Source organism: Triturus cristatus, chromosome 4_2, assembly GCF_964204655.1.
Source record: "Triturus cristatus chromosome 4_2, aTriCri1.1, whole genome shotgun sequence".
In the NCBI taxonomy this organism is placed as follows: domain Eukaryota; kingdom Metazoa; phylum Chordata; class Amphibia; order Caudata; family Salamandridae; genus Triturus; species Triturus cristatus.
In genome coordinates, this window is record NC_140586.1 from 373,370,584 (window position 1) to 373,395,529 (window position 24,946).

The 24,946-nt window shown below is 42.7% G+C and overlaps 1 protein-coding gene across 1 annotated transcript in view; it reads left to right on the forward strand.

Annotated features, from left to right (window-relative positions):
- Positions 1-24,946, forward strand: part of LOC146833914 (potassium channel subfamily T member 2) — a 1,568,236-nt gene that overhangs the window by 215,970 nt on the left and 1,327,320 nt on the right. The window contains exon 5 of the mRNA XM_085599924.1: positions 10,143-10,191. Coding sequence (XP_085456050.1) covers positions 10,143-10,191 — 49 coding nt within the window. The remainder of the gene's footprint in view (positions 1-10,142; positions 10,192-24,946) is intronic.

Below are 24,946 nucleotides of genomic sequence, written 5' to 3' on the forward strand. Positions count from 1 at the left end.
TACTTAAAGAATTCTGAAGCAGATATTTGCCTACTCCAGGAAACACATCTCCTATTGAAAGACTGTCACCATCTACGCTCTCAGGCAGTCCTCACCAATTATCTCCTCTGCACCCTTGAAGAAGGCGGGAGTGGCTACACTGGTAGCACAATCATTTTAAAGGTCAGTGGGATGTAAAGGAGTGGAGCTGAGAGTCAGATTGCTAACATATCAGTTTACACTAGGAGATAGAAGTTTTGTGGTGGGATCGATCTATGCACCAAACGAGGATCAGGAACCTTTACTACACATGGCCATAAATAACCAAGGCTCTCTCTATTTCAGATAAGGAAACCTTGCTGGGTGGGTATCTCAACCTGGTCTTTAACACCAATCTAGATAGATTGACACTGCGGCATGGTCAGACAGGGGCACTATCAAGAAGCGGTCTGAAATGGATCTGAGACTTAGGATTGCACGATTTATGGAGAGAATCCCACTCTGAGAAATGGGTATACACTTTCTTCTCTCATGCACACAAGACTTATGCTTGGCTGGATTACCTTCTGGGTACAAAAGTGGTTCAAAATCTGATCTTGGAGAGAGAAATCCTCCCAGCGGCCCTGTCCGATCATTCTGCAGTCATGCCCTCCCTATCCCTAACTCCGGTTGGGTATCCATGCCGGACATCGTGCCTCCACAAAACATTGCTACACCTTCCCTCTTAATCTCCCAGATCCAAACAGCCATTTCTACATATCTAACACACAACCATACAACCCAAACTTTCTGTAGTGATGCTTTAGGAGGCCCTTAAGACAGTGATGAAGGGGGAAGTCATTGCCATTTTGGCTGCTGATAATAAACTTCGTAAAGAAAAGAGTTACAGCCTCACCACTGAGGTTAAGGATCTAGAATGCATACATCAACACTCTGGAACCCTGAGAATCTGGCACCAACTTACTACACTGCGCTCCCAATTAGCCGGCCTGGAGTTAGACCAAGCTGAATATGCAGCGCACTGCCTCCAGTCATTCATACTTTGTAGGGAGAGACAAAGGAGGTCTGCTTCTGGACAATAAACTGCATGTGAGACTCCAAGCGATGGGAATAGTGTCCTTAAACACTCAACACAATGGGCACATTACAAACGAGGTCTTTAAGACTTTCCATGCACAACTCTGCACAGGGAAACCCTTTAGACCTTACTGACAGCACTACCTATCTCCAAGACGCAAAAACGTCCCGTCTAACCCTAGACCAAGCGGAGGCATTAGATGATAATGCACCGAAGAGATCATGTCGCCATTTTGCGCTTAAAAACCTCATATCTCCAGGCAACATTCTGTCACACTAAGGCTGCCATCCTTACAAGACTTTTCAACTTCTTCACACAGCCCGGCACGATTCCCCGTCAATGCTGACTCCATCTGGGTTGGTTATACCGAAACCAGGAAAAGATACTCAACAATGCAGCTCCTATAGACCAATCTCACTGCTAAATCTAGATCTTAAACTAGTCACAGGCATTTTGGTTGGTAGATTGAACCCACTTATGCCCTCAATCATAGAGTCAGACCAAGCAGGGTTTATCCCACACAGCCAAACAGGTAACAACACTAAACGCATTCATCACAGAATAGAGAAGGCGCCATGGACCCCAAACGAGCTTATGCTGTTATTAATAGATGGATCCAGAGGAGGCCTTCGATAGAATGCACTGGCCCTTTTTAGAACAAGCCCTAATACATTTTGGAGCGAGCTAGAATTTTAGGACAAGAGTCCGAATTGTTACCACCTCCCCATCGCAAAGGTATGAGTTAATGGCTATCTCTCAGACCGAGACAGGGCTGTCCGCTGTCCCTTCTGTTATTTGTTATCCATATGAAATCTTTAGCTCAACGAGTGAGGGACTACCCTCGGATCGCAGGAGCTATTTTTGGAGGGGAACAACATATGATAAGCCTCTATGTGGACAATGTTTTGATGACTCTAGATAAACCATCTTCGGCCCTGCCAGCACTTTCGGTAGAACATGAAACATTTAGCCAAGCATCAACGTGGATGAATCACAAGCACTTGGACTTTCGATTCCCACCACAATGATGACTCACTTACAAACATGACAACCCATTAAATGCGATCATACTGCACTTTCATACCTGGGGATCTGATTAGCATCCACACTCCAACAGACTTCACTGCTAAAATACCAGTCTCTATGCCAAGAGGTTAGAGGCGAGATAGCCAGCTGGAGACACCACGAGATTTCTTGGCTAGGCCGGATAGCGGCGACTAAATTTACTATATTGCCCAAAATTCTATATCTATTTCAGACACTACCCCTTGCCCCACCAAAAGGAATGCTTAACAAACTACAAAACAAAATACTCTAATTTATCTGGAAGGGAAAGAGACCCCGCATGCGGAAGGAGCTGAGTTATCTTCCACCTTGAGAGGGAGAACTTGGTACACCCAACCTCCTTATGTATTGTAGGGCAGCACAACTGCGCTACCTCTTTGAGTGGCATCAACAGGAATTCAAGAAAAGCTGGCCAAGACAGGGCAATAGTCGGCACAACCCTTTGCAAGATCCCCTTCCTTAAGAAAAACCACAGACCCAAACATGTATATCTCTTTCCCATCACACAAGTGACTATGCAAGCCTGGGACCATACAAATATCAAATGTAGTCTCAACTCCTTTCCCTCACCCATGAGGCCATCGGTCGACAATCCGGATTTCACCCCAGGGCTTGATCCCGTAGCATTCACATCATGGAGACACTCAGACTGTCGCTCTGTGGGGCACATGCTTGTTGAAAATGGGGTGCTTCCCTTTCATCAGATACGTAAGGACTTGGACCTCCCTGAAACATACAGACTACACTATCTACAAATATGCCACTGGCCTCTACATCCCCACAATAAATCTTCTGCTCAAAGATATCTCACACCATACGAGCAATGGCTAGTCACTCACTCATCTTACATCTTATCTCAGAGATGTACACTTTTTTGAATCAACAACATCAACATGCACATAAGGCCAGTCAGGACAGATGGGAGTCTGAACTAGGTAGACAGTTAAGCAAAAAGGAATGGAGTGACATATTACAGGGCAAGACATACTGCTAGCAACACCCCCCTTGCAGAAACCTTTGTTAAAATGATTTCCTATTGGTACTTTACACGAGTACGATTACATAGGATGAATTCAGAGTGTAGTGATAGATGTGGAGAAATTGTGCAGCACAAGGCACTCTAGTGCACATGGTATGGGAGTGTCCTCAACCTCAGTCATACTGGTCTCAAGTCATTGACGAAATTGACACTCACCTTGTAACTCACTTATCTAGATTCCTCTCTTACATCTTGCTGGGTCTACCAAATCCCCTCACATTTCCTCTGAAATCCAGGTGGGGCGGGCAGATTGGCAGAGCACCCGTAGCCACGATACAGAACATCTTAATACATTGGGGCTCCGCTCATATACCTACACAGATTGGTTGGCAAAACCGAATGTGGAACATTCTAGGCATGGAGAGAATATCTCTGTCTACAAACCAAGGCGTGTCCTTCGGAAAACTGTGGCGGCCTTACTTAGCTCTCCTTGCACAAGACTACAGGGAACTGATGTGTCCGAAGTATCTGTGCTTACTTCGTTTGACAGAATCAAACTTAACCACCTGAGTGGCCCCGACCTACAACTGTGAACTTTGTCATAATAAAGATGGCATTTGTGAACTGATAATGGGGGTGGGGGTGGAGGGAAGATGGGAAAGTGATTGTTTTCATTATATTCTAGTCTATATTGATAAATGCCTTGACACTAAGCTTTGGTGTGCATATGAGTTGCTTGTCATGAAGTGTTGATGAATAAGTAAAAAAGATTTGACCTATAAAAGAAACAATGTACCCCTTACCATATGTTAAAAGTAGGCTTCAAAATACCTCACAGTACTGTGACCAGATGAAGGAATCCTACGTTGCAGTCTTTTCCTTTCTTGTAGTGGCACATATCGTTGTTGCCTTACAACAACCTCAGAGCATATGACAGGGAGAAGGTTATTTCATATATTTGTGTATGATAACCTATGGATTTTGTCCATGCAAAACTATGAACTGATGCAGTGTTTCTACTGGAGCCACTTACTGCTCCTTACTTCTTAGAACATGTTCCGTGCTATTCACAAAGATAACTTACACTAGGTGAAAGGTACACTTATAAGTTTGCTGGTACTCTTTTGAGTAACATTACTACTTTTGGCTATTCACCATTTACGAGTGCAAAGTTACTCAAAGGTTCAGACTTGCATGTCTTCACCCCCTGAAATAGGGACAAAGCCAAACTTATGAATGTAAGATATTACTTTAAAAAAGAAGCAGTAGTGCATACAGAACCAAACAGGGCCAACCACTGATACTGAAACACCCTCACGGGAAAGTGATGGATGTAGAAACTTAAAATAGAAAACTATAGGTAATAATGTTGAATTACATTTCTTTATTTCAAAATTTTAATTACATAAAAAATTTAAAAAAGTAAAGAATTAAAAAATAAATATTATATTAAGGCCAAACTTTTAAATAACTTTTTACATTTAAAAATAAATGTAACTTAAAAAAAATAGTTATATTATTTTAAATAATTATAGATATAAACAATTTTCATTATTTTGGATTCTTTCTTTAACAAACCTTGAAAAAATTATGGTAATTTAATTCAAGTGAAATAATTAAATAATGAATTAAAACTTCATAGTGCTGGAGCATTTTGTTTTATTTTGCCCTACATTTAAAATAAATGTGTGACATCAATTCGCATTAATGTTTAATTTATATTACTATTATAACTTAAAATGTTGTAACTTTTTTTCAAGTTTAATAAACCTTTTCACTTTATCTTAATAGTTTTTACTTCCAGTGTACCAAAGGGAGCTTTCTGTCCCAATGGCGGATAACTCCCTACATATAGGGAAAAGTAAAAAGTTTACTAAACCTGGAAGAAAAGTAGTAAAAAATACTTTTTTTTTGTTAAGTATTAATGTAAATTAATATTATATATTTATTTTGCGTAGAACAAAATAACAAAAAGCCTACAGTAGAAATTATCTAATTTTAATTTAGCATTTAATTATTGTGTTTATAAAAAATATCTATTTTGCTGAAATATACATGTAGAAATTTCCACCTAAAGTAGAAAAAACATTATTTTTTATTATGGTTTAAAAATCAATAAAGACGATGCATAGAATGAATGGAAAGTAATGTAATTATATATTATTAAATAACATCACATTATTTTTTTAATTCATCTTATGTAAATGTTTAAAAATAAAATAATAAATACGTTTTCTTTTTATATATGTTTTTAAGCATTATATTCCATTTATTTTAATTTTTAACCATTTCATATAATTGCATTTAATTCAACATTCCTGTGTACAGGTTTCCTATATGGGTTTATTTTAAGTCCCTACCTCAGTTATTTTCAATTAGACATTGTTACAGGGCCTGTGGTTTGTCATGTGTGTTTCTGGACTTACTCAGCTCTGATCTACAGTACATTTACTACTATTCTGGGTCCTTTTTGACTGTAATAACTTTGGAAGTACAATGTGTGACTAGCAATGGGCATACTTTTTTGTGGTTTGGTGAAAGTCCCTACATAAGCCCATCCCTTAACCCTTTCTTACACCTCAAAAAACACTTGCCATTTAGAAGTAAGTATGCCCTTTTTCCCAGACCCGGATCCCGATAGCAGCCGCCATTTTAGGTGTACGCAGGTCAGCGGGCTAGTCCCCTGACTGCGTATAAATCGACGCCCTGGCGCAAGCGCGCAGCGGACGCGCGCAGCGGGCGCGCCGCTGGCGCGCCGAAGGCGCGCCTAAGGCAAGCCCGTCTGTGCCCGTCCGCGCCTGCTCAGCGCCCAGTGCCAGAAATTCTGGCCTGATCCCCCCGGGTACTCAAACCATCCTCAGTTACGACGCTCGTACATTGCCGACTCTGAGGAAAAAGATTAGCCCGGCCTGCCACCGCCTGGTGCCGCATGCGTTCCCCCTCTCGCCTCCTAATTACTGTGCTGCTTGCAACTCGTCTATCCCGAAAATCTTCGATTCCCCCATCCACATCAAGCGTGGGATTGTGGGGAATATAAGTAATATAAGTAATAAAAAGGATAACTACCTAGCATGTATTTTGGTAAATGCTAGATCTCTAGTCAAGCACAGTCTGGAGTGTGCTAGACTTTTGGATGAACTGGAGATCAAAATAGCTTTCATCACTGAATCTTGGACCGACCCGGCTTCTGGACCGGATATGGTGAAAGCCACCCCCCAGATTTTCTCTCCTATAATATGGATAGACCTCTAAGAAGAGGTGGGGGTCTGGCGGTGATATATCACCATTCCATTAAAGGATCCTTCCAACCCTGCCTCTTACAGTCATGTGAAGCACTATTTTTTAACTTTACACTCTCCCATCATGAATCCTTTAAGGGCTGTTTGGTGTATAGACCACCGGGGAATCGGATTCTGTTCCTGGCCTCGGTTGGTACGTTAGTGGAGGAGGGGATGCTCTCTCCAGCCTTCACAGTCCTGGGTGATTTTAACTTTCATCTTGAGTTAAGAGGAGACGTGGATTCCATTGCTCTACATGATCTCATGATGTTAGGAGATCTCAGGCAACATGTGATATGGCCTACGCATAAGGGAGGACATACCCTGGATGGGATATTCTCCAACTTCAGTAACCTCCACTTTAGGGGCCTTCTCCCATTAACTTGGTCCGATCATTGCGCAGTTAACTTCGATATACGGCTTGATTTTCCTGGCAAGGAAGCCGTTAATCGAAAGAACTATATAAAAATCCGAGCCTGGAATAAGCTGAAGGAAGTCCCATTTAAAAAAATGCTATCGTCTCCAACAGATTGTCTGCTGGACGATGTGGACAGCGATTGCCAACACTATACGGGTTGGTTGCAGCGGGCCTGTGACAGTTTAGCTCTGACCAAAGAACTGCGACCGAAGAGAGCACAGCCTTCGGCCCCCTGGTACTCACAGGAATTGAGAACTCAAAAGGCAATCTGCAAGAAACTTGAACGTGCTTGGAGGAGCAATTATAACGAGGCTGAGCGGAAAGTGTATAGATCCAGCCTTCATACCTACAAACAGACAATTGCTTCTGCTAAACAAATATATTTTGCTGCACAGATCTCAGAATCTAAAAACTCAGCAAAAGAACTGTTCAAGACTGTCAAACTTTTGGCCTCACCTAAGTCAAGCCCTGTCCAACCTAGTCAACAACTCTGTGAGGAGCTGGCCAACTTTTTCCTGACTAAGGTTGAACGCATTTTTGAGCCCTTTAACAAGGGATCTAATGACACTTTGGAGTTGTGGATGGAACGCCCAGGGTCTGAGCATGCTGCCAGCCCAACTTTCGATAAATTTCGGACCATCCCCATTTCAGACATTCAAACTGGCATGAGGGAAATCAACTCTGGCTCCCCTTTTGATCCCTGCCCCAGCAGAGTGGCAAAACTTGCGTCCGGTCCGATTGGAGTGAAGCTTACGAGCATATTTAACCTTATGTTCGAAACCGGCCGATTTCCGAAGCAATGGAAGCTTGCTTCCATCCTACCTCTTCTAAAAAAACCTAACCTGCCTCCAGATGACCCCAATAGCTTCCGCCCGATCGCCAGACTCCCCTTTCCGGCTAAATTGATTGAAAAATCCATGAATAAGCAACTTAGTCTCTTCCTAGCCGAAACTCAAGCATTCGACCCCACACAATACGGATTTAGGCCAGGTCATAGTACTGAATCTGCCTTGATCAAAGCAACGGAAGAAATTAGAGAGGCGGTGGACCAGGGAGGGAAAGCAGCGCTGATTCTGCTTGACCTGTCGGCAGCGTTCGACACCGTCCGCCACTCTATTCTTCTGAATCGCCTAAAAATGTGCGGAATTGGCGGAAAAGCTTGGGTCCTCATTAGATCTTTTCTCACAGACAGAGAACAAGTGGTCACCTTGGGGGAATTCCATTCTAAACCTTTTTCCACACCTTGTGGCGTCCCTCAGGGGTCATCACTTAGCCCCACGTTATTCAATATTTATGTGAGCGCTCTGGCCCCTGTGATCAGCGCGTATGGATTTGGAATCACTTCCTACGCAGATGACACCCAAATAGTGGTCTCTCTGACACCTGAGGGCGAACTAGACACGGTAAAGCGCCGACAGGACTGTATGCTAGCAGTGGGGAGCTGGATGGCGAAGAATTGCCTCAAACTAAACTCAGATAAAACAGAGGTTATTCTGTTCGGAAATGTTACTAATTTCTGGACCCCTGCCTGCTGGCCGGACTCTCTTGGCACGCTTCCAGTCCCGGTCGTCAAAGCAAAAAACCTCGGCATAATCCTGGACGACAAATTGACCTTTGACTCTCATATTAAAGAGGTGACGTCCAAAACCATGTATACCATTAGGCTGCTGAGGAAAGTGCTACCCCTACTTCCCTCGGACAGTAGACACACAGTGGTCAGGGGGCTGGTACTTGCCAGGTTGGATTATTGTAACGGTCTGTATTTAAATGCGCAAAGTAGAGCACTGAGCAAACTTCAGATTTTACAGAATGCTGCTGTCCGCCTCCTCACAGGCGCCTCACGATTTGCCTCTGCGTCCACAGGAAGAAAAATTCTGCATTGGTTACCAGTCAATAGCCGCATTCAGTTCAAGGCCCTGACCATGACCTTTAAGGCTCTGCATGGCTTAGGCCCAGATTTCTTAAAGAATAGGTTACACTGGTATGTGCCAGGCAGAAACCTACGCTCTAAAGAAGCCAATTTGGCGCAGGTCCCGCGAATTAGGAAAGCTCGCTGGGGGGGCAGAAGTTTTGTCTGCGGGGCCGCCAAGGCATGGAACGAACTTCCTTTGTACCTTAGGTCGGCAACGGATTTGCTGTCTTTTAGAAGGGAACTTAAGACTTGGCTGTTCCGTAATGAATAATTCTGATCTCCTCTTCCATCTGCCTCTGACTCAGCCTTCTTAGGATCTTGCTAGACAGCGCCAGGACGCCTCCGGGTAATTGTCGCGCTATATAAAAACCAATAACATAACATAACATAACACTCCCCCGGTTCCTCTCACATTTACTACTAAGGGGCCGATTCCGATCCGGGTTGGAAAGCTCTCTGACCGAGCCGGATCCAGAGGGTTTTCCGACCGAGCCGGAGTCCTGCAGTCCGACTGAGTGAGTACGATGCGGCCGTATGCTGCCGGACTCGGTTAGGTCGGACTTCCATAGAAGTCAATGGGAGCCGGTCGTACGACATGTACATGGGCTCCCATTGACTGAATGGGTATGTCTCGCACAAGGGCGCCCCCTACAGTGGGTACGCCTCGGTGCCATCCGCACCGTACATGCCTGTGTTTTGGAGACCCTTGGGTCTCCCCCTGTTTCCGAGTCATAGGGCTGCGGGTGACAGGGGGTCCAACGCGGACCCCCAAAAGCAACTTCCCAAACGTTTTCTAGCCGGACACTCCGGCTGGCACCGGCTGTCCGACGCGCGCATCGTACTGGCTTGGTCGTAAATTGCATCCATTGCATGCCATGGTTAGCTTACGGCCGAAACGTACGGAGCGGTTCGGACCCGGGAACGAGCCAGTCAGTAAATTTCATGTAGCTCGCATCGTACTTGCTCGCTCGTACAGCTGTACGAGTCGGGCGGAAAACACACATACGGCTCGTAGTTTTTCCATCCGGATCGCGGTCGGTGCCCTTCCGACCCGGATCGGAATCGGCCCCTATATAGTAAATTTACATCTGTGAAATGATAGGTAGAGCTGGAGATCTGCACTTGCAGGCTTGTGAATTACATTTCGTAGTAAGTTAGTACAATTTTATTGCTACCTTATAAGCTTAGAAATGAAGCTTGTGAATCGGTCTTGTATTGTTTATTTATTAGAATAAGGTAACATTAAGATGCGTCTTTGCACCAATGTTCATGTTTGTGGGATGTTGCATACAAGATAATATCCATGTGGGTTAAGCAGGAGATCTGCATGCATTTATCTTCATGCAGTCAAACAAATGGCCATTATTTTTTACTAGAGTCACAAACATGTTTCATAATCATTTAAACTTACAAATGTTGCTTGCATTCTACAGGTCTCCTATCATATTTGTGAACAGAAGTTTACCTCTATGGGGATTACAGGTAATGGTCACTTGAATATTGTTTTGTTTATTTCAGTTGTCGTGTATTTTACTCCACAGTGTTCATCTTGTACCATGGCCAGTGTTGTGTTTTTCTACAACTGAACAAAAGTTTGGGAATTGCAGTAAATTATCAAAATGTAAAAAGGTCAGCTCTTGACTCTTTAGAAAAAAGTGTCAATGTGGCATATCACATTTGTAGAGTGGCTCGAAAGAAAAACATGTCAACTGCCTCTTAGTAATCAATGTTTTTTTGCCTCACTATACCCTTTATTGCCCAGTCCTTCACCTCTATGCGGTGGATCTACCACAGAGATGTTTACCTTCTTGGCAAAGCTGTAGATCAGAAAAATTCCACCTAAGCCCCACCTTTCACCAGGAAGTGGTCTTGGAAGCCATTTCTTCCCACAACCCCATTTAATTCTGTCTGTTCAGTGAAGCAACTCACTCCGTTCATCAAGTATGGGTCAGGATACTATTACAAAAGCATTGTTTTCAGCAAATGTCTTATGGAGCCAGCTGAAATTAGAGGGCTTGTGGTCATGGTTGTACATAATAGATGTTGTCATTCCCAATTTCTGAGCTAGGAGGCTTGTTCACTGTTCATCTCCATCTAGCTTAGGTAAAATTCAGAATACATGCAACAATCTAAAAATGGTGATTTATTTGCTGTCAGAAACAAGCTGCTCCACATTGACATCGCTAGTAGCAGTTGGACACGGCCAATGAACATTTTTAACGGGTTAAGAATGCAAGAAGGGTATATAAATTGGCAGTGGTAAGACAGAAAAGGCAATTAAGGGAGATGGCGTGGGAGGTGCTTAGTCAGGCTAGTGTTCTGGCCAACAGCTCTAGATTCTGGTCTGTTGTTAATAGCCCATTGTTTGATGATATACCAAACTCCAGTAAAGATTGTTTAGTTCCTGCTGAGAGGTGGGTGCAACACTTTGGGAAAATGCACAGTGATGTGACACCCGGAACTCCCGCAGGGTCAGCAGAAAGTGATCGTGTATGCCACCCTCTTGTTTTTACTATTGACGAAGTCAATAAGGCAATAACATCAACCTTAGGGGGAAAGCTCCAGGTCCCGATGGAGTACCGGCTGACTTGTACAAGGCAGATCCTAAGCTATGGGCTAAGGTTTTAACCTATGTTTTTAATGCAGCTTGCCTGATTGGTTTTCCCCTGTCTTGGGCCAAGGCGGTTATTATACCAATTTTTAAGAAAGGAGCGCTTGATTCCGTGGCCAAAATCATGGGTAAAGTTGTCCTGGCCCAGTTAACAGACTGGCTGGATCAAGCGATCTCCAATATGGTTTTAGACAAGGGAAAGGCACGTTGGATCAATGCCTTAATCTCCATTTGGTGATAGGGAAGTATACAGTTGTAAAACGCGGGGATCTTCATCTGGCCTTTATGGATTTAACCTTGGCTTTTGATCTTGTTAATAGATCAAAACTCTGGGTGATCCTTCAGTATATAAGGCTAGATGCTGATTTAATTTCTTTTCTAGCAGTCATCCATGAAAATACAATAGCGGCTGTGCGCTTTAATGAAGATGGCAGCCTGACTGACTCATTGGCAGTAAAGAGAGGGGTCCTGCAGGGGTGAATTTTGGCCCCTTTACTTTTTACTCTCTATATTAATAAGCTAGGAGATTCCCTAATTTACTGCTGTAAAGACATCCCCAGAGCCGGCTCCAAAATGTTCCCTACATTTCTGTATGCTGATGATGCGGTGTTGGTGGCCAGGACAGCAAGGGGGCTGCAAACCCTTTTAAATTGTTTTACAAATTTTATGGAGTCTTTGGATTTAATCACCAATTTTAAAAAATCACATGCTATGACCATAGGGTCAAAAAGGGCAAGGAAGGTCAAATTCTATTGCAAGGGTCTAGAGCTAGTAAAACTCCCCGTGTTCCCATACCTAGGGGTACTTTTTGATGACCAGCGCTCATGGTGCACGCAGCGTGCACACACGAATAATGCATTAGCTAGAGCATCGGGGGCCACTCTACACTTTGCAAAAAGAATAGGCTCAAAACCAATCCCCACACTTTTAAATATCTATAATGCTAAGTGTCTCCCTATGGCGACTTATGGGAGTGACATCTGGGGTTATACAGATGTCAGGGAAATTCAGGGGGTTGAAAATACTTTCTTCCGTGGATTGATTTTGTTTCCTGCTTCTACGCCAGTTTTTAACATACACGAGGAATTAGGAGCTGGTTTTATTTCTGACCAAATTGCGGTTGCCCCGTTATTGCATTGGTTGAGAATTTGGGCACAAGCTACCCCAAATCTTAATCAATTGGTCATTGGAGATTGTCATACCCTGGAAAAGGTGTTAGACATTCCGTGGCTTAGATACATCAAGGACCAGATGGAAATTCTTGGCCGTCCGACTTATTTTTGAGTCCCCCGGCACTGGGTAAATCGGCCATTAGAGACCTCAAGCAGGAGTTCTTTGATAGACGAAGAGTACTAAGGGAGGAGAATGAGCTGAAAAAACCCATGGTGAGAAGTTTTGCTATATTGAGCCTGGGTCGGCAGATACAACCATATTTATCCTATTTAAACAAACCGTACCACCTTTTTGTCTTGATAAGATTTAGGTTGAATATGGTTCCCTGGCTCCTTGCATTCCCCAAAGGGTATTTGAAAGAGGAAACATTAAATCCTTGCCCTTGTGAAAATTTCTCAGACCAGAATACTCTTCATATAATATTTTTCTGCGCATATTACAACTAGCTGCGCAGAAAATGTATTATTCCCTTGCTTAGAGGATGCAACTTCGAGTAAGTTAGGCCGGCGTTGGTATACTTACAAATGCTGGCCTCACCCATGGTCTGTTTTGGAGTAGCAAGTTTTATAATAGGTGCAATTAGGTGTAGGAATAGGCTATCTATGAATCTCCCTGTGGACACGGCTTTGAATCCTGTTACTTAAAAATGTATTTTTATGCTTTTTTACATGTAATGTTGAATAAGACTAATGCTGGGCTAATTGTATTTTATATATTTATTCTATTGAATTATTTGAAGGAGTGTATTTTGTCCTATTGTGGATAATGAATTTTGAGTGGAGCAGGACTCTATGAAGATTAATAATAATCGTTTAATCATTTTTACTGATTGTAGATTTGATTTGATTTGCCTTGTTTGTTATACGTACTTTGATGGCTATAATCAGCCGAATAAAGTACATTTGACGCTGACTCTGGATCTTAGCCACAGTGATTTGAGGCTCGTAGTAACTGGGAAAAAGAGATAAAGGTCTTGCAGACAATTCCCTACTTCTCGGTGTTGCTGGAAGCAGTTAAAATGTAGAAGCATCAGATTGCAAAAAACACTCTAGGAAAATGGGTAATTTGTTGGGGAGGCTGTGTGTTCTTCCCAAGTATTAAGTCCAAAATCTTGTCAGGTCAAACACTCAACGTCAATAAAATATACCAGGGCTCAACTTCTGGGACCTATGGCACGCAGCAGACAAGCTTAACTTGAGGAAAACATGTAAATTATTTAGCAGTACCAAAACAATTAAAAAGTTGAAAAAACAACACAAATAAATCCCAAAATCAATTTCTAAAATTTGAGAAGAATGTGAAAATGACACCAAAGTGATTCAAAATCCAATAAGGGAAACTGGAAAAATGATATCTTCAAATTTAATTGGAAAACGCGCTAAGAAAAATCAGTGTGCCCATAAGAAGTCACTGTTTGCCGTTGACAGGTACCTAGGTGTAGTTTCAGTACAACCATAGGAGAGCAGAGGTCATATATTGCAAAGGGGTCATCCCACTCAAACATTTTACCTACTGACTTTGTCCCTGAAAAGGAGGTTGAATTCCTCCAGTGGGCAAAGTTGGAGGCTGCATGTGTCAAGTTCTTGCAGGGTCAGGTGATTATTGGGTGAGGTCCAGCTGAAGCTGTTTATTTAAGCAAGTAAGTTTGGTCGATGGGTAATCATCACAAACATGATATATATTGTGTCTGCCTTATTAGAAGTTCATTTCTATATAATCTTAGGGTTTGGTAAGCAACAGAGTATTCATCTTTCACACTTTAAATCAGGCCCAAAGTCTCATTTCTTTTAGCTCAAAATCCTCCAGCAGTGCATGCCAAGAATCTGTATCTGATGCTGGCTTCTCTATGTCAGACATCTTTGCCATAAGGTATGCCTGAGGCTCCAGAGGTATAGGAAGTCCAAATATTGTCTAAGTATAACATTTTCAGTCTTTCTGGAGCAGTTCCTCTTGGCCTTTTCTAAGGCGCCCTGGATCTCAGGGACAGCAGTTCGGGGCAGGACTCAATTTAGCAGAGGCCACCAATGGGGTCCAGTCCATGTCCTTTTGCCACTAGTTGTACAGTCACACTAGCAAAAGGGCATCTTGCAGATTATTGTGTCCCTAGATTAGTCAATTGACCCTTAGAGACCACTTCTCAGTCGTGGGTTTAAGTGACAGCAGGTCCAACCCCGCTGATCTTCACACAGGTCATAGACAATTGGTCCAGTCCCCTTCCTATCTTCCACATGTCCAGAGGAGTTTTGATGCACCGGTGGTGGAGTGCAACTTTTATGCGATTCACTAGCCTGTAGGTTAGGGGCTCATGAACACTCCATGACCAATGAGCACAAACCTCTTTGGGGCAACCCATCCCTCTTATGTAGCACGTCCTGTTTGACTCACTGATAACTGACAGTGCACTATTATGAGTTAAATCTGACATGACAGAACCCTTATGCCCTTGGAGGTGCCTGGTGTCCCATCTAGGAGTGTGACTATAGAAATGGGCAGCCTCCTTAATCTCATCAAACTGGTTTTGCGACCAGCTCCCTGTTTGACTGAGGTGATGCCTAGCTGCCTACATAATCTCCTGGGATCAAAGGACATCTCTTTCACAGGTCTCCCTTTGCACTTAACTATTAATAAAGTTCTTGAACCCTCTCTAACTTTCCCTCCTGAGCTGAGAAGAGTAACATACCTCACACCCAGGTCTTCCTTGCAAAAGGTCTTAGCTATTGTTTCTGTCCTGGAGTCAGATTTCACACTACATAATGGGACACTTAAAGGTAGTTACTGGTATGCTAATGCCAATTAATCTACTGCAGTTTAAGACATGTAAAGTCTAACTATTTAAAAGTTACTTTTTCTGTATTTTTATCAAAAATCCAACTTCACTATTAAATTGGAGTTAAAAAAAATCTTTAATGCAGTGAATGAAGCATTCCTGTAGCTTATTCCAAACCAAATAAAGCAAAAAAGTATTTCAAAACTCTTTACTTTTTCTCATAAAATCAGCTGCAGCCCTTTCCAGTGAAAAGATATTTGGGGACTAGTCAGTCTAGGAACATTCCAAAAAAGGGTTAAACATATTCCACGTTAAAAGTCTACGCATTCTACATTGTTGACTATAGGGCACACATAGAGATAGCTTATTTAAAATGTTAAAGTATACATCCTTCCTATAAAAAAAGGGTATTTTAAGAAATGTGCCTGCAGGTTTAAAAGTTGCAGCAGTCAGACCCACATGTAGGCAGGCCTGAAGCCATGTTTTTCCTAGCCAGTCTTGTGAATGGCACAATATGTGCTGCAGTCAACAAGTAACATTTAACTTTCCATGCTATTGGTGTATATCCCTGCACCATGTAATATGATCTTACTGGAAAGTTAAATGGGCCACTTGGGGATTCGTCAATTTTACCATGTTTCAGGGTTTAGAGTGCATTCACTGGGGAGTGGGCAAGAAAAAAAAAAAGAAATTGGAGTAATCATGCAAAAATGGGGATATTCTCACACACACCTCCAAAACCACCCTACAACTTCTCTGTAGAAGTGGGTGAAGAGAGCCAGAAAAGAGTCTAGGAACCAACTATTAAGAAAGCTATAGCAGAGGATGAGCTGAGAATACTGGTCCATTCCCTTTTCGAGGAATGAAAGAGGTCCACCAGAAAAGGCACCACAAGTGCGTTCTTGTCCCTCATCTTCATTATGGCACTCACCTGAGTACAAGTAGGAATTACCACAGGAGGCTAGTCCTAATCTCAAGGAAAATGCAGCCATGAACAATCAATCCTCCAAATATTCAGTCACTAAAGTATGAAGTAGAACCTTCCATCAGAGATACCAAAGCCCAGCAGTAGTTGCACAATTCTCTAGCATTAAGCATTCAGTTACAAACCTGATACTCAGGATCAGGACAATCCCAAAAACGCCATTATTAAAATTGACAACCTTGGTGTGGTATTCCCTGAAACATTTTGCCTTCACTCCCTTATTTTTACTGAATTTATTTTTGTTGGCATTTTACAATGTGTCTATACCGAAATTGCACATCTAATTTACTTGTAAGATCCTAGTAGATGGTACTACACGTACCCGTGGGCTGGTAATTAAATGCTGTTACCAGTGGGCCTGCAGCACTCATTGTGCCACCCACTAAAGTAGTACTTTAAATCATGTCTCAGGTCTGCCACTGCAGCCTGTAGGTCAGCTCTAAACTGCCTTTGCAACCTGGTGAAATAATCCTTTTGCCATATGTAAACAGTCCCTTTTAAAACTTATAAGTCACACCTAATGAAGGCCCAAAAACTCGTAGACCAGGGTGCATGGTATTAGAAGAGCAGGACATGTGGTTTTAAGATCTACATGCCCTGGCAGTACAAAAACGTCTGTAGTTGTTTTTCACAGTTGTACGGTCTATCTCTCCTATTTGCTAACGCTGGGTTAACTTATTGCATGTTAATACTTGCTAATTTAAGATTGGGAGCAGATAGAGGAATAATATTTACATTTAAATGTATGGTAATGTAAAATCCTCTTCAATGGTGAAGTTGTATTTTAAGATACAATTTAGAGAGTTGCCATTTTTGTGCACAAACCCACTGTGCCTATCGGCCAGGAAACAGGGTTACATGACGGTGGTTGTCTCAACTGTGGTGGGTTGTTTATTCTTTCCAGCTATGGCAACAAAACAGAGCTAGGTGAAGACAGAATGGGCAAACGAGGTAGGATGGTTGGGGGGCTGTAACCAACTCCTCGTACACTTCAAAGGTCTTTGCCCACAGTACACACAAAGGAACCTGATACCAGGCATGCCCTGCCTTTTGTCACAATAGACAGAGAGTAGCCAGAGCCAGGAAGGACAGGGGACGTAGACAGAAAAACTAGTTTGGGAAGGAACTCTGTCATGGCTGGTCCCAAGCCCAGCTTCAAAAGGAGGAGGGTTGTACGTGGAACGAGCTAACACATCATGTAAAAAAATCCTCGCTACAGAAACATCAAACAAAAGACTTCTCAGCCTTGGGGAGAGAGGAATCTTCTTCACAAAGAGCTTTGACACTTTGTGGTGAAAGCTAGAGAAGCCTGGAAGCCACAAAGCTGATTTACCTTCTTTTGACCAAGACCATCACCATTGGAACATGAAACATAAGGTTTATGTACGAGACATGCAAGGCAGCCCTGCTAGGTAACAACGAGACCAGATGGATACAGTCCGGACAGAACAGACTGGCTCCAGGAGGAATGCTGCTGTTCTATAGCCATGAGAAAGTGAATGCCCCACACACTCGGAGAGTGGCACTAAAGCTATTGCTGGCAGCCAGCAAAGGACTGATTGGACAGGAAGCCCACGGTCCCAGAATCATCACAGCGACCCTCCGCACAAAGAAAAAGAGGATGAACATGAATATTATCCAGTGTTATGCACCCATAAATGACAGCAAAGAAGAGGAAAAAGAACAGTTTTAGAATGGACTGTAGTCCATCCTGGAGAAATAACACAAAGACCTGTTAGAGATAAAGCTGGGAAGACAATCATGGATAACGAAGGCCAGCAATGAAGATGGGTGGGGCACTTTAAAGAACTGCTGAACTAGACCGTGCATCAGTCTCTACCAGACATAAAGCCAGCTGACAAGGAGTTGCCAATTGACTGCAGCAGACCAACCAAGGAAGAAATATGGCAGGCCATCACATATCTGAGAAATGGGAAGGCAGCAGGACCTGATAATATTCCTGCAGATGTTCTGGAGGTAGACATTGAAATATCAGTAGAGATACTCTACCCCATGTTTAGAAGGATCTGGGAAGAGGAGAAAGTGCCATCATACTAGAAGGAGGGATATCTTATTAAGATTGCAAGAAAGGGACCTGAGTAACTGCAAACTACAGAGGCATAACTCTTCTATGAACCTTATAGGCAAAGTGTCCAACAGTCCTCCAGAACAGATTGAAGAAACAAGTTGACACTCAATTGCAAGACCAACAAGCTGGCTTCCACAAAGATAGATCCTGCACAGACCGGATTGCAACACTGTACATCTTCATTAAGCAGTCAATCGAATGGAACTCCCCTTCTATGTCAGCTTCATTGAATATGAGAATAAGAAGGCATTCAACAGCATGGACAGAGAGACCCTCTGGAAATGCCTTTACCAGTGTCCCAGATAAACTCATAAGAATTATCAGGAACCCTTACAAGGTAATGACCTGCAATATAGTCCATGAAGGACAACTAATGGAAGCCTTCCAAATGAGGATCAGATTCTGCCATGTTTGTTTGCTCTCACCTTTTCCCTTCCTTCTGGCCATGGACTGGATCATAAAGACATCCACAGCAAGGTTACAAAATGGGATCCAGTAGGCATCATGAATGCAGCTCGATGACTTGCACTTTCCAGACGACCTGGCCCTACTCTCCCATTCCCATCAGCAGATACAAGAGAAGGCCAACAATGTGACAGCCACATCCGCACAACTTGGTCTCAACATCCAAAGGGGGAAAAACAAGTTCCTGAAGTCTAACATGGCCAGCACAACTACAGGCGATGCACTGGAAGAGGTAGAGGCCTTCACATACCTGAACAGTGTCATTGAAAAGCAGGGTGGAACAGACTGATTTCAAGGGAAGAATTGACTAGGAAAGGCTGCTTACATTCAGCTAAAGAAGATGTGGAGCTCCAAGGACCTAACATTGCAAACCAAGATCAGGCTTTTTCACACCAACATAAAACCTGTCCTATTGTATGGAACAAAAACTTGGAGGACAACAGGGACCACCACCAACAGAGTCCAGATGTTCATTAACACCTATATAAGGATATTCAGTCAAATCATCTGGTCAAACACCATCAGCAACAACAACCAATGGCAGCAGACTTTACAACTTCTTTCTCATGAAGAAATCAAGAAAACATGCTTGGGCTGGATAGGTCACACCATCCTCAAGCCCACATCAAACACCACCAGTCAAACCTTGACCTGGAAACCTCAAGGGAGAAGGAAAAGAGGAAAGCCAAGAAACACCTGGCACTGAGGCAGAGAGACTGACTGCAAAGAGATGTTACACCTGGAGACAGACAAAACAAAAGCCCAGGGCAGAGATGGCTGGAGAGTCCTGGTTGATGTCCAATACCCCAGGAGGTGTAGTAGGAATAAGTAAGTACGTTTGGGAGGGGGCTACGCAGTGCCCCACCACCCAAAGGATGGCACTGGGGATAAAAGGCGGCCCTCTCAGACCCCAAATTAGAACTCTCCTGGACTTGTGGAGGATTCAAAAGAAGAATTCTACTGGAGTGAGTCCTGATCCCAAAGCGGTGCCCCACAGGTCTTGGACACTTGGTTAGCATCAGTGAGAGCTCCTTCACAAGAAAAAGGTGAGAATCCTGAGGATTGGGCTCCTCCCTACCACTAATAGACCTGTTCACGCCACGACTCTGCCTCTCACTATGACAACCAATGAGAAGTTCAAGCAAGACCTGCTCTTCATGCCGAAAGCAACCGTCTGCGATAATTGGCAATGAGAGATTTGCACTTGACTCTGACAGCTACTGTTCACATCGATCCTTCACTGCAAAGCCCAGCGACGATCAGATCTTAGCCCTACAGTGATGACCATCATGGATGGTACAGTCCTGTTGAGGGATCCATTTGTCAAACTTTTAATAGACTCACAGGAACTTCAGTCATGGCAGATGTATGCTGGATCAACGGACAGTATTATAAGAGACAATGGTCCCTGAAAACAAAGAAGTATAACAAGCAATAATCAATATAGCCACAATAGGTACTATATTATAGCCTATGTCCAGCCGGACAAGGCAGCTTTAATACGCAAAATGTTTTTCAATGATCAAACAAGATGTAAGCAAAGCATTGGTGGGACACAAGCCTGTATCCTATGGCTTACATATCAAGAGGACATGAGTTTTTGAAAAAACACACACAGGCAATTGAAGCGATGTTTCTATGACAAGAATAGCAGATAGTGAAACATCCTAGTCACCTTCACGACATTTTATACACATAAGTAGTCATAGTGTAAGGTGAACAACATAGTCAACGACGTTTCGATCCTTACTGGGGGGGTGTTAGGATCATCATCAGGACTGATTAGTATAATTGCCTATAAAAATGCCTGAATATACAACAATTAACACAAAAACCAACGTGGTACAATAAAGAGGGAAAAAATGGAGGGAAAGAAATTGGAAAAAACATAATAATTAAGTTTAAATAAAGTTACAACATAACATAAAACAGTTTGTGTCAGAACACGAGCTAATCATGATCAAAATGACTTAGTGAACTATCGGTCACGGATCGAAGGGGAAAAAATATATAGTGGAACATGCTCCGTGGCAGGCCGTGTAAATGATGGAAGGTCGTGGTTGCCGCGAGTATTAAGGAATCTCGACTGTGGAGAAGTGCGTGGTCGATAACATGCTCAAACTGAGGGCGTGTCTGAGATTTAAGAACTATGGATGTCGCAGGTGAGAAGGGCGAGTTAAATACAACGGAAACTATGTCCGGTGAGCTTGGCGTGATATGCGGGGAACAATTTACCTCATGCTGTCCTTGAATACAGCAAGGAAGATGTGTCAGCTTAGTTAATAAAACTAAGCGACTGTTAGAACACGGAATCGGTCTGTAATAAAAATAAGGAGGTCATAAACAGGCTCGAGGAGTGGATCGGAAGTGCAGTGCATAATGGGAAAAAGCGGCTTACCTAGGTCCGCGGGAGTAATACTTAACGCGGTAATGAAAATTCTGTCGGAAAAATAAGGCAAATTACTGGAAGTAATCACATCGTAATCACGGGGGTGGGGAGCCGCCGGTTGGAAACAAAAGACATACCACGATGTGAAGATGTAGTCACGTTCCGGGGGAGTCGGCAAGGCAACGTCTCGGTCAGTGCCGGAAGAGTTGTGGTGGAGGAGTGCTTGCGCCGGTTAGATGTGATCGTGGCTGGATCAGGTGATCAGTCACATGTTCTAATAGTTGCTAATAGTAACGCAGTGCCCGTGAGTGATAAAAAACAAGGCGAATTTAGGGCGCCATATTGGGTGAGTGAAAGACGGCGCGTGGTGAGGGTAAAAACAAGGGTAGAAGGGCAGAGAATGACATTTGAAGAGCTGGTACATGAATGTATAAGATATTGCATTTATAAAACATGGAGAGCACAATTTCAATGGGAACAAAAAAATAAATTAATGTTTCTTAAAGTCAGGTGGTAGTTTTGTGGTGGGTGTATCATAGGTTGCGGACAGTTCCAATTGCACAATTATAGTAAGGAGGTCCAATCCTCTAAGCGGTTCAATCCACTGTGAATGCTTTCCGTTTTCAAAATCCATTTTAATTCTTCCTTATTCAAAAGCTGTGAAATGTCTGCACCTCTTGGAGGGATTTTGACAACAGTGACGACTGTCCAATGAATGTCATCCTCAGAATGACCAGCTGATTCGAAATGTTCCACCAGCGGTGCGTTTGGTGTTTACCACCTCAGTCTGCTTCTGTGTTGGCAGATTCTGATCCGGATTTTCTGTGTCGTTTGTCCTATATAAATCATGTCACAGGGGCACAGAATTGCGTAAATGACATTGCTGGTGTTACAATTACTGAAATGATTATGGGGTTTACGTATGTTACCAAACACAAACTCTTTACAGTCAGTAGTGAATACACATACAGAACAATTGCCACACTTGTTGTGCCCAGTAACTGCGGGTAAAGACCAATGCTCGAGGAGCGTGCCAGTGTTTCTGGTCTCAGGGAGTGCCGCTCTTATCAGATGGTCTTTGATATTTTTGTTTCTTTTGAAGGCAAAGAGAGGTCTTTCAAGATTTAGTATTCCAGCATTTAACACATTCCTGTGTTTAAGAATACTTTTACGTACTTTGTTGGAAGATGGAGAAAATGTGGTGACACACACTAGGCGGTTTTCACTTCTCTTGGTTTTGGGTTCCAAGAGAGCATCCCTGGGACAGTACCATGCTCTTTTCAGGGCATTGCGAATTAGTTTTTTGGGGTAACCTCTTGATGTTAGTTTGTCGCTGAGTGTTTTGGCTTCCCTGAAATAATCCTAGTTTAGGGTGCAGTTGCGTCTGATGCGTAAGTATTGTGAGTAGGGAAGAGAGTCTCTAAGGGCCCTTGGGTGGCTGCTACTGTATTTTAGGAGAGTGTTACGCTCGGTGGCTTTCCTGAAGAGGCTGGTGATCAGGTGTCCATCATCATGTGTTATGTTTAGATCAAGGAATGGTATGGATGTTTTGTTGTATGTGAGTGTGAACTTGAGACCACCACAATTATTGTTAAGCCAGTGGAGGAAGTTGATAAGCATGGTTTGGGTATCATGCCAAATGAAAAAAATGTCGTCAATATAACGTTTCCATAGTGTTATTGCAGATTGAAAGGGGTTCTGTTGGGCCAATATGTAATTAACCTCAAGGGCATTCATGTAAAGGATAGCCAGATTCGGTGCGAAAACTGCTCCCATGGATGTTCCCTTGGTTTGTTGGTAATAATGACCATCAAATAGAAAAAAGTTTCTAGTCAGACAGATCTCGAGGAGTTGTAAGATGAAGATAGTGGGTACAGCATGTGGCCTAATACGAGTGTCTAAAGTAGTCTCAATGATGAGTAATGCATCTCGTTGCGGAATGTTTGTGTAAAGAGACTCAACATCTAACGTGCAGAGTGTATCGATGGAGGGGTTGAACCTGTGATTTTCTACCAGGGTAATCATCTGCATACTGTCTCTAACGTAATACGGGGTAGATGGAACAAACTCCTTGATAAAGTAGTCAACATAGAGACCCAATGGCTCTAGAATAGACCCGCAGCCTGAAACGATGGGCCGTCCAGGGGGGTTGGAACTATCCTTATGGATCTTTGGCAAAGTGTAGATGACTGGTATGCGTGGGGCCTTGGTATTCAGAAAATCATATTCATGTTTAGATAAAAAACCTTGTTCCAGACCTGATTGGGTTGTCTGTTGAATCATCTGATAAAAGCTCATTAGTCGGGTTTGTTGGAAGTTTGGAATAGTGATCAGTATTAGCTAGCTGCCTCAATATTTCGTTTTTATAGGTGGTAGTGTCTTGTAATACTATGCCCCCACCGGACAGAGCTAAATTTGGTGGGAAGAGGACCCTCTGTATGTCGGAAGTAAAGTACTCCACCATCCTGCTGGTTAAACCTATGTCCAACAAACCTTAACCCATATCTCTTTCTGCATTATGACACAAATTATACATTTCCATTTTAATTTGTGGTCTATCAATAAATTAGCTGTGTTGACAATGAAGTCATTTAGTTTCATGTATAATTTAGATAAGGTTGAAATGGTAAGATACTGCTTAAGCATACATTCATAGTATCTCCTTATGAAGATTTTGTTCCTTTACCTACACATATGCATAGTGAACCCACCTACTAGAAATGTAGGCTGCTGCTTAAAGACCACTAATCAAAAAGCAACATGTGGAGGATATTTTGAAATTGGAAACTGACTCATTATTCAGAGTTGTCTGGCAAGTGACAGTGCAATAAAAATATAGTCCTGTTGTCAGGCTTTGCAAGGGACCACTTTTGTTTCTTCAAGAACATGCTGAAAAGGTTTAAGAGATAAATCAGAAAAGATTGAAATGAGACACGGGTAATGGATTATTTTTAAGCCTGCAAATGTGAAAGCAATAAATGGCAATGCTAATCATAGGTCCTCAAAGGAGGAAAAGGGCAGATTGTAATGAATACATGGAGCCTTCAGTTGCAGCTTCTCTGCTCTCCATGCCTAGAGACCAGAACAAAGAACTGCTGAGTGAAGGCCTGTCTGTGATTCTTAAAGAAAGTGATTTGCATGCGTAAAAGGAGTAGAAAAGACAAAAACATGGTTCCTCCATTGTCAACGTCTTGAGATTCATTAACCCTTCCACCTTGTAGTACGCCTGAAAATAAAGAAGAAAGGTGGTAGGATCAAAAAGGCTGATTATGACTGCGTAGCAAAGTCCATATTAAGAATAGGTTTGGCAACTTTGAAGGGTTATTTCATATCTAGATCTGTCTGTGAAAAAACACCAGACTAACAGTTTCAGTGGGTCAGGTACCCAGTCATGGAAAAACTTACTGTGAATCCTGATCTCGAGGAAGTACACCTTATCAAATGTTTTCTTGATTGGCTGAGGGCATTCACAATGATTCCAGATTACTCTGTCCAATACAGATATTAATGGTGGATGAAGGATTGCAAAGATAATGTGACTAGACTGGATTCATTTGCTTATGCTTTCCTTCCAGGCTGATTCTCAAATTGACAACATGATCCATCAAGTTTTCTAAGTTAAGAATCACAGTAATGGTTTACTAGGTGAAACCAAATAATATTCCTTTCCCACAAGGTTTGTATTCTTCTTTTAGCCAACAGTGCTATTCTGCCTTTATGTCAGGGATTTTCCAGTCAGTCTAATGGATGCATTGGGA